The sequence below is a fragment of the Lycorma delicatula genome, chromosome 1 (genome assembly GCF_047948215.1).
Source record: "Lycorma delicatula isolate Av1 chromosome 1, ASM4794821v1, whole genome shotgun sequence".
Taxonomy (NCBI): domain Eukaryota; kingdom Metazoa; phylum Arthropoda; class Insecta; order Hemiptera; family Fulgoridae; genus Lycorma; species Lycorma delicatula.
The window spans coordinates 272,805,403-272,817,182 of NC_134455.1; the positions used below are offsets into that span (position 1 = coordinate 272,805,403).

At 28.5% G+C, this 11,780-nt stretch overlaps 1 protein-coding gene across 1 annotated transcript in view; it reads right to left on the reverse strand.

The window, feature by feature from the left end:
• The window catches only part of Rpn1 (regulatory particle non-ATPase 1), an 86,135-nt gene extending 76,528 nt beyond the window's left edge, over nt 1-9,607 (reverse strand). Inside the window, exons 1-4 of the mRNA XM_075377801.1 lie at nt 9,398-9,607; nt 7,822-7,878; nt 2,738-3,030; nt 1,296-1,514 (exon numbers count right to left, since the gene is read on the reverse strand). Of these exons, the coding sequence (XP_075233916.1) occupies nt 1,296-1,514; nt 2,738-3,030; nt 7,822-7,878; nt 9,398-9,433 (605 nt within the window). The 5' untranslated portion in view covers nt 9,434-9,607. The remainder of the gene's footprint in view (nt 1-1,295; nt 1,515-2,737; nt 3,031-7,821; nt 7,879-9,397) is intronic.
• Between the last annotated feature and the right edge of the window lie 2,173 nt (nt 9,608-11,780).

Here is an 11,780-nt window from a genome sequence, read left to right on the forward strand (position 1 = left end):
GTACTAATAAAAAGTAGTTATGTCTAAAACAAGGCTGATAAAACTGACCTTACCTAAAAAGCTTATTACAGACTAGTACACATTAGTCTGTTTAGGATTATTATTAACCCTGTGTGCACAAAAACCTGTTTTCAGAAATACACAATTCAGAAGGAAAATCATTTCTTACCAGTGAAAAAATGAACTTAAAAAATTTTGATTTTTAGTTAAGTTAAACTTAAACTTTTAAGTTTTTTACTTGCTTAACATGTAATATTTAATCAAGGAATTTATTTTTGATATATTTTTTTTATAAATTCTTCCTGAATTTATGAGAAATAATCTCAATATTATACTGCACTGGATATTCTCATATTATATTATAATGGACAAGTCTGTTTTGCTGATTAACATCACGTGTATACATATTAGGAAGTATAGTTTTACATGAACTCTTGTGTTTTACTTTATATATATATATATATATATATATATATATATATATATATATATATAACATATTCTCCATCCTTTCTTTAAAATTTTAACCAGCAAAATAATCATATCATGAAATGTTTGCATTCATTCCTACAAATTTCATTAGTATAAAAAATAATTATGAAAAGTTATAAATATTGCAAACACTATCATTATAAATAATAAAAACACTATTAAGAAACAATCACATTTTATAATAAAGGGATGCAGTACATTTTTGGTCATTATAAAATGTTCAAACAAGGAATTAACTCTATCAGAAGAACAAAAAACAGTTATAATATTAACAAACGAATGGAAACCCCATTGATTTACCTCTACTACAATGAATCCTTATGAGAAAATTTCAATTCTTTTATTAATTCATCAACTATCAGGACCAATTTACTACATAAATCAAGTGATGTCACTACTCAAAAACCCTTGATTTTTCACTGCACTGATTTTATTGTATTTATGGATTTACCAAGCAGTTCATAGAAAATATTTATAAACACATGTACACATGTAGTGGTAATTCTATTACTTGTAATTATTTTTACTAAAGTAAAGAATGCTAGATATAACACCTTAAAAAACAGAGTACAAAATTATGTGGAGAATTAAAAGAGTTAAATGTAACAATTGGGTTAAAAGTCTAAACATAAATTTTTCAAACTGTTATCTACTCCCAATATGATCTTTTACCATAATTTTCTTTGGAGAAAGTGTTTTTTTAAGTTGTATCCATATTTTATACAACACAATTTGCAAAAAAGTCATTAAGCAGACCTGAATGTTTGTAATAGTAATGATGTAGAATAGATAAATATACACACCCGCATAAATAAAGGCAAACACGTGGATAATTAGTAGAATCCATATGCTCATCAAGCAAATCAAGTCTATCTATTTCCATAAGTAGATCACATGCCTGAATTTCAGCATTGTGTCTCATATCAAATCCAATGATGCTCTCAATTAAGGGTAACAACTTATCCTTATCCAAATCAGCTTCTGCTACAGCCCATTCTTCTGCGATTTCACCTTCTAACTGCCTGTAATATAAATTTTTTTTTTTTAATGTTAAAAAGAAATACAGACTACAAACAGCTTTACCTGAGTCAGTCCTTGTTGCCCAAAAATAGGGCCAATGTTTATACATATACTGACTACATAAATAAAGCCTGAATTTATTCAAACCCAAATCAGTTAATTAGAGATAATTTGAATTTAACAGATTGTTTTACTATTTACCAGCAACAAACTGAGTTTGGTAGTTTTGCAGTAACCATCTATCCCATATGAATTTCAAATTCAAAACTTTTCATTAGAATATTAAAATGTTTATTTAGGTCCTACAAGTAGAAAGAGTCTGATGATTTGAATATTTTCTGAATTATTTTATACAAAAATTAAACTTTCTTAAAGTATGATGTAACTGCAAATTCACATTTTTTTATGAGTTGGATACTTCTTGCATAGCTCCATTCAATTAATGGTCAAAACTAACAACAAATTAGTTCATGACCTTCACAATTCCAATAAAATTAGATTTAAACTTTTTTTAAGACAGAACAGTTTAAATTTCTGTGAAGACTAAATCTGATTCTTTTAGTTACTAAAATAAAATGTTCACTTCTGACAGGAGATAAGCACTATCTACTACTAGATAATACTGTTTAAATGTTACTTAACCAAAGTTAAGGGACAAAACCAAACAGACATTCATAACTAAGAAAATAGTATAAATTAATGATTTATATTTTTTTCATCACATGGACAATTTATGCAGATACAATGTTTATATTTTCCTAAAAGTGAAGGTATTGAAAGACAAGCACCCACATTATTTTCATCCAGGATGATGCACCAGCCTATTTCAGCCTTTTCACAAGCAAAGCCTTGAATGCTTGGACAAGTTGATAGACCTATCTCTTGACCTCCCAAAAGCCTTGACCCTACCTTAACGAATTTTTTTCTGGAGATACTTTCAATTTAATATTAAAAGTATTATAAGACTTTCTAACAGCAAAATGTCATAATTATACATCAGTACCAATGCTCAGTGCACAGTGCTTAAAAATATATAATGCTCAATTTAAGCTCAAATACAGTGATTACAACCCAGTGATTACAAAGGGAATTGTACATAAATGGTAACAAGACTCATTCTGATGGACCTGATAGAAAATTATTATGAATAATGTAAAAATAACAAGTACACATAATAAACAAAACAAACTTCAATAATCTTTATCATTTTTTTTTAATAATATACCTGACATATTCATGCCCCCAGTCTCCAACATCCTTTTGATTTGACATCAAGCAATATTTAAGGCATTCTCTAGCTCCAGGTTGATCCTGACCCATAGCTAGTACTGATATTACACTAGCACACAGATCTTTTGTTTTTTTATCAGTGATTTTATTAAAAGCTTCCTTTAAAGAACCATAATGTGTACGCAGAAATTTAAGAGGCATTGGCACACTAGTCATTGATGTAGTGGAAGTACGTATCAGGTCACGCATACTTTCCAAAGCTGGTAAATAAAGCATTTCATCTGACCCCTGCAAAAGATAAAATGTTTTCATTAATTTAGATCAAGAGTGTTAACAGAGTATTCCATTAGGAAAGGAAATTATTTTGAGACACGATTCTAGGGCTAAAAATAATAACAAAAGTCATAAATATAGTCATACTCTGTTTTTTGAGTTATGGCTGCCTAAAGATTTCATCCTTATTTTTACTCCATAAATAATGAATGTACTAAAGGTTTTATGGATATAAAGGTAAAAAATTATTATTGTATTTTGCTTTGTTTGACCTAAACAATACTTAAAATGGTCCCCAGAACTGTATAATATTTTTTTTAGCAAAGTCAAGTAAAACTCAAAAAATATTAAGAGATATAGTTCTAAAACTATTTTTCTAAATAATTTTCACGTCAAATAACATAAAAATACACTAATTTTTACGAAATAGAATTCAAAAAAGTTTTGAGTATCACATTACATTACCTTAGAAGCAAAAATGAAGGTGAAAATCTTGCAGCAGCTGTAATTTGAAAATAAAACTTACATTTATTTGCATGATTTTTACTTTCCTGGTATAATAGCTCTAGAGCTATGCTGCAAGATTGAAAGTAAGACAATCAGTCAAAAAATGGAGTATGCGTTTTTAGTGTTTCTTGATGTTTCATAACCCAGGAAGCTCAAATAATTTGATATTTTGTATGTATGTTCATGTGTTTGAGGCTTAGTAAGTTTAGATTGGATGAAATTGGTACTTACGTATTAACCCCACCGCAGCTACAGCTTTATTTAAAAACAAAGTAGTCAATCGGATTTTGGTGGAAAATGGGCTGATATAGAGTTTAACATAGATTCAAAACAGTCTCTTTATTAATTTTAATAAATGGTTATTTATATTTATTTATTTTATAAAAATATAACCAAACTTAACCTACGCTCGCTTTGCTCGCTAACCTTGACTAATTAAAAGGAGTGTTTTGATTATTTAAATAATAAATAATTGCAATAATTACTGAATTCATTAAATAAATACTCAAAAAATTAAGGTGTTAATTAGTCAAGGTTAGCGAGCGAAGCAAGTGTCGGTTAAGTTTGGTTAAATTATATTTATAAAAATAAATATAAATAACCATTTTTAAAATTAATAAAGAGGCTTTTCATTTTTAATACGTAAGTACCATGAAATTTTGTACAGATTCATATATGTGAGGCAACTGGTAAAATTTTGGGGTTAAATACCTCCAGGGGAAAAGGGGGGATTTTTTGGGGCTCAATATTTTCAAAATCTTGCAAACAAAACCTCACTTTATATTAAGCAGTGTACATGCTTATCGTACCATTTTTATTTTTTAATTTGCCCAAAAAATTAAAAAACGCAAACTTTTTATTTATTGCATATATTTTAACTTTTTCAACATCTTCCCAGTCGTAATAGTAAAGCAAGAGACCCCCCCCCCAAAAAAAAACTTTGAGGGCAATATTGGTAATGAGGAAACAGATCAAAATGTAAAAATATAATTTTTTGAATTAAATTTTTTTTTTGGTTTACTTTAACTTTTAATATTATTAAAATTTTAAATAATTATATTTAACAATAATATTACAATAGAATTTTATCATAATTCATCCCCTACCCCCAAAAAAGAAATCTTGGGTAATTTTTTATTGGTGTACATTTTTTAATAGATTTTTCAGTTTCTTTCATTTAACATATTAAATGTAGAAAAGTCAAGAATACTGTCAAAATCAAATCTCAGACTTTACGAGTTAAGTAAGGAAAAATGATTAAATATATTATATTGCTCCATATATAGATTCTTAGAAACACTACTTCACTAGAAAAATTAAAAGTGTATTAACAAAAAAAATTACAATATTTAATTTTATTTCAACAACAAAACAAATTGCAATAAGTGAATGTCAATGATAAAAGTTTTTGCCCTGAAATTAATATTTTAACACTTCTAGTCCTACAGAATAATAATATGACTTATTATTGATTATGTATTTTAGTAATACTTAGATCACTATTCCCCCAGCCTTTATTATGAAACATCAGAATCTCAACCTTTCATCCAGAAGGTCCCACTCATTTATATTTTTCATATATTACAAAATTTCCACAATAAATTACCATACAAAAGTTTTATGCAGCATAAGCTTCATGTATAATTATCATACTTGCTCAGAAATCAAAGTGGTTTACTGCAAAATAATTATTACAACCTGAATGTTGAACTCATTTTCTGATATCTGTGTAGCATCTCGGGAAAATGTCAGAAGTAGAATGAACAAACAACATTCAGAGTAAAATCAAACTGTTTTAGATGGTGAAGCATTATAAAGTAAATGAAGCTTTGTAATAAGATTCAGGTAGGCTTCAACATGGTGTTTCTTCTGTTCAGAAGTCAAAAGCCTAAAAGACTTGGTGGATGGTGGGGTATTCATTTTAATTAAACACATGATCAGTGCATCACTACTTTGTACTTTAATGATATTTGGTATATGATAACTACCCTCTTTGTAGTGGCTAAAAAGTATTCTTGGGTAAAAGACTGACTATTTTCTAACTTGCCAACAGCTAAAAATAGCCATTTTTGTAACTTTTTCCATGAGCGGTAGCAAACTTATTTTACATCATATAGAGGTCAAAAAGGTTTTTTTTTTTTTGAAAGAGTAAAGATGGAACTTCATCTTAGTGTACTCAAAATTCATTTTGTTACATAACCAAATCCTGTAATGTTTATTTATAAATCTTGTAATGTTATTTTGAGCTCAAAATTTGAGCCCAAAATAAATAGTGAAGGGCTTAGGGTAACAGGCCTGTTTTTTACCTTTTAACTCTTAGATACTAGTAGTACTTATAAAAAAATTGGACTGTTACAGAGTGTTCTTAATTTTTTTTTTAAATGGCCACCAAATTGTAAGGTATTGAAAATGTCTCATTTTGGGGGCCCAAAAACCACATGTAAGACAGGTAACAAAAATCTAAACATTTTACAGCAGTAAGTACTTTTTATGTACTTTAAAACCATATAAAATTTATTCGATTACTCAAAGGGGTTGACGAGTAATGAAGCCATCAAAACCACTAAAAACACTGTTCCTTCTAGCCATCAACAATGTAACCAAAAAATTCACAGCATGTATTTTTTCAGATAATAATGTACGCCTACTACACAAAATATTTTGATATGTCTATAATGACATAGCTTATATTCTAGATAGTTTGTTACTTAAAGTATGACTCATACACACAAACTCATGTTTAAACACGAAAGTGACTGGACATGCATAGACATGAAATTGCAGAAGATGGACATGCATTGTAGAAGGCTCAGTTAGCATTTTGATTTCAATGTGATACATTGTATTGGTGCTAGTGTTAATTCTGTGATTCAGTAATGAATACTTGTTTATAAAATAAAATACTTGTTTAATAATTTTATTAGCAATGAACTTCTCTTTTATGTGATATCTTTTATTTTTAATTTTATTAACTAAGGAAATTTTTATTTTAACTGTAGAGAAACTGGGATAAGAGAAAGTGAGATGCAATTGGTAGTTTTATAATTTATACTAACTGTATTGTTATTGTAGCAATCCTTATATTTTATAAAAATGGATTACGGAGTGTTCAACTGGCATTCACACTGAAACAGTATGTCACACAAATTGACTTACAATAGATCTTCAGTATTGTATGATATTTTAGAGTTTACTGAACAGCAAATAACATCTTTAAGACGTGGATGTACTAAACAAAAAAATATCTGTACTTTTCATAAAACTGAATATTTAAATAAATATTTTCATATTAATGGGAAATGCTGCTCTGACACGTTTAGCTGTCACACTAAACCGGTTAAGAAATCTCTTCGAGAAATATCTTTGACACTTTCAACCAGTAATCCAAATTTAAAATTAATTCCAGGCAGAGCACTGTGTACAAAATGCTTAAACAAAATATAAAAACCACAAGATGATACAGAAAGCGAACCGGAATGTTAAGTTATATTCGGGCCTCAATGTGATATAGTCGAGTTGGTAAATAAAGCTTGTTCAGTACGTCACATTTTCCCAATTAAGGTTCAAAAATGATCGAGCGGCGCAAAGAAACCAATTTTAAAAAAAGTTCAAAAATAGCGGATACAAATAAAATTCCTTTGATTTTAATATAAAACGATTAAATTAGACAATTCCTTTGATTTAAATATTTATACAGAAGAAACCAGTTTAGTACCACAAAATTATGCTGACTCAGGTAGAAAATATGAAGAATTAAATCATTACATATCCTGAAATTTAAATAAAAATCTAAGTTTAATTTATTGATCTAGACTGATATATTGATTCTAGAGTGATTGAAAGAACAATCCTTTAAATCAAATAGTATAAGCAGTGTATAAAAATTTATTTCATACAATACAAAGGATGTTAAAAACGTAATATTATAACAGAGATCAATGTTACAAAGATATTTATATTTTGCTTACTTATTAATGACTTGCTGCAATTATTCACAAAACCTTGCCAACATCCCAGCAGCATCTTTTTTCTTCAGAAAAAAATTATGCACTAGAGCTAAACTACATATTACAACTGAGTATAATCAATAACCTAAAAAACATCTACTGCTATTAATCAGTAGGTAAAGATACTAGTTGGCATGCAGTATATCCCAGGATCCATTTCAATTCATTTTTTCATGTACTATCTCACAATATATTTGGAACTTTAAAGATTCCCTCTCATAAAAACAGATTAACTTAAAAGTAAAATAGAATGTTTCAAAATAACAATTCACAAATATATTTGAAAACTTACAGTTATTTTTTCCACTAACATGTTGAGTTCTTCCTGAAGCCTTTTGTCATCTTCAGACTATAAACAGTGAAAAGTAAAACATGAATATTAATTTAATAAATAAAAAATTATATCATTAACTATAAATTTTGGTTAAATACAGAGAGAAGTGTCTTGTTAATAGAATACATATACAAATTATACTTAAGTAATACGCAGAGGTATAATTTACAAATTATTTACAAAAAAAAAAATTTATAAAGTTGTACTTAAAAAAGTACAACTTATTTTACACACAAATACCAGGACTAAAATATTCTTGAGAGAATGATACATTTTTCAGTGAAAGCTAATACTCGATTTAATCTCTAGTAAATAACAATGTTCTTTACAAATAAATTCATGTGGAGTAACTCTTGGAGATTAAATATCAGTTAGGAGCACTTATTTTAATGAAATCAAAATTAATACACATAACAAAAGGCAAGCAAATGGAAATTCTGTTTTAAAATTACAGAAGTGACTTGTACAGTGATCTGTCATACACAGTATTTCTTAGTTTAATGTTATTAATTATAGTAGATCAAGCACTAATAATAGTATTATACAAAGTTTTCTAAATAAAAAATTTTAACAATCAGTAAAATTCCAAACTGACATCTTAAAAATACAATTTTACTACAAATAAAGTAACATAAATAGATTGCAGTACATAGTATGCAGAAAATCTATCCACAAATACAGAAGGCTGTATTGACAATGAAATAATATACTACATTCTTCTGCACTCTCTCAACATATTACAAGATTGAAGTAAAAAAAAGCACGTATGATGAAGTAAACTGCATAACCCAAAAGGGCAGGCGTGTTACTGGTAGAGTTTCTATCAAGCAACTTTATTTGCAATCTGACAATTAATTATAACTTTCAATATTTACATAATTTCCAATATTTCAAATAATATATTTTATTCTACAGTACATCATTTTGTTTAAAAAAATCTTGTACATAAGATGATAAAAACTGAATGAGATACTCAACAATAATTACACAGTTAACAAAAAACTTGTTTGTAGAAATTTTTTATTATTATTTTATGGATGTATTTGGAAAGAGAAAGTTTATAAAAATCAATCCTACTACTAGTTACAATTCTTTTTTATTAATATCCTTAAAATATTCTGGGTTCGTAAAGTGGAGTATCAACTTTTTTTAAAAGTTGGAAATCAGAAACACAGTAGTACGCGATTTAGTAATTTTAATCTCTTTTAATAAAAGAATCACAAATTCACGCAGTTTATTATTCTGCAAAATAAAACGATTGATAAAATGCTCTGCATGAAACTAATGTGCTGTTTAGGTAGGATTTTTGCAATATAAATTGCAGGAAATTGCCGTCCCTAACCTCAATAAGACGACATGACTTGCAAAAATACAGATATTAAAGTAAATTCAAATACATATGCTATAACACATGTTGTGAACAAATCCAAACGTTCGAAATTTAAAATAATTTTTTTTAATAAGACTAATCAATTTTTAATTAAAATAATTTCACATGCAAGATACAAAAACATCATATGCAGATCATCATTACCAATTCCTCTGGTTGTTTCTCTGAAGGTTTCGGCATTGCAATTGTTTACAAATTAATTTCTGAACTGGTAATACAAGTGAGCTACAGAAGAAATTTCGAGATATCAAAATTACTCTATTAAACATAAACTACCTCGCTAAACATATAATGACCAACTCTTTATATCTACACAATTGTTGTAAACTGAGTGGGGAAATCCAGAACGAACGAATCAGGCAGATTTGACTTCGTACAAATGATTGCTCTATCTCTGAAATGGCTTGAAAATAACGGTACGTCAGCGTCGGCACAGATTTTCACTCAGTTAAGGTTGTTCACTTGAAAAGATTTTATGGTAAATTAATTTATGAACAACGAAAGAAAAATAATATGAATTTATCACACCGTCACTGTTTTAACTAGACGTAGCCAGTCGTTTAATTTGCATCAATAGTGAAAAATCTAAAAGCATATAAAGCAACTACTTTCTGTTTTAGAAAAATAGCTCAACGACAGTAGACTTTTCAGTAGTGTTCAAAAAATAAGACGAGTTAGATTTTTCTCGAAACTCATCGTAATATTTTCACTGCCCAACTGAATACTTCTTTCCAGTTACAAGCATTCTGTAATTAGTAATTATCGAGAAGTTGAAGCGGACAGATGATAACGGTGTCTATGTAACTATGCGGTCTCCTTTCGCGGCTATTTAACTCTGTTAATAAATTCCATGCATATTATGAGAAAATTTTATTAATTACGTTAGATTATATAATGTTACTTTAACCGCTATGGAAGACTTGTGTAATGTGTGTAATAAAATATTTACGAACATTAAAGAAATCATAGAATGCCGCGTTTGCCAGTCATATTTCCATCTGACGTGCATAAGACTCGGATCTCTTGTAAACTTTCATAAGCTGAGATTACGTAAGAATACCTGGAAATGTGTTATATGCTTGAAGGGTTCCAGGTCAAAAGTTGGAGACGAAGAAAAAACCTAGAAGATACTGTAAACTCAGTAAAGGAAAGCAGAATGAAACTTATCAACACCAGATTTAATGAAAAAATATCTCATCTGAGTAGAACAGTTGAGAATATTAAGACTTTCCTGGATCAACTTAAAACTGAAAATGAAACATTATAAAAAAAAAAAATTTAAAGGATTTAAATCTAAAGAGGAATGTTCATTTCTAAGAATTGAAAGCATGAAATACCGGATGACTTAAATGAATTACAACAGTACTCGCGAATCGACAACCTGGAAATTAATAGAGTTCCGGAAACACAAAATGACTTCTATAAATTTTAGAGAACGTTGCCAAGGCAGTGTTATATACCGTTCAGCGGTGATGAAGTATCGATAGCCCATAGGATACCTACAAGCAAAGATAAAATTAAGCCTATTATATGCAAATTTGTCCACACATATACAAAAATGAAATGGTTGAATGCCGCCAAAGAAAAGCGATCTCTTAAATATTCTGATTTGGATGCACGGCTTCCTCAAGGAACTATTTACATCAATGAACATCTCACGTAACTGAACAAAATCATCCTAAGTCGAGCCAGGGAACTTAAAAAACAAAACATGCTTACATATGATTGGGTGAAAGAAGGAAAACTGTAAAGGAAAAAACCTGACTCAAGAGCCGTCAGACTCACTAAGGATGACATCTTTCGATTAGAAAATTAGTAACTTGTTTACAATTCGGAATGTCGGTACGTTGAGTCTGAAATATTTCATTATGTTTCTATGTGTTTCACTATAATTGTAAAGGTGTTAATTTTTTAATGGGCAACAGAAAATTTAATATTATTCATATTTTACTGATTATTCAGATTACAGGTATTAATTTTAGCCCAACAGGAATCATTAATTAAAAATAATAAGAGATTTCTTATTATTTTTATTGTTATTACTATTTTTTTTTTTTTTTTTGCGTTTCTTATAAGACTTTGTATTAATTTTAACTTGTTTAACTAGTTATCCTATTTTGTCTTTCTATCAGCAGCGGCTCGTAGCTAAAATTAATGAGGAGCTGCTCCAGAAAATTTTTTTCTGGGCCTCTTCAAGGCCTGGTTAAAGTTTTCCGTAAAATAAAAGAACCGAAAAAAATCAAAAATATAGCTGGAAGCAGTTTAATAATTTAATTCTACACTTTATCACATTCAAGAATATGGAACATGGTTGTTAAGTACATTGTGCTTAGAAACCGTATTTGATTTAACCGAATAAATAACAAAATGCCAATACAGATAATATTTTTTGTTATTAGATAATAACTTAATAAAACGTACGCTTAAAAACACTGTAGTCCAATGGTGTTTAATTTAAATTTCTATGTACACGGAAAAAATACATTATTAGTTTTTACTAATTACCTTCTCTTTCGCCCTTCCAGCG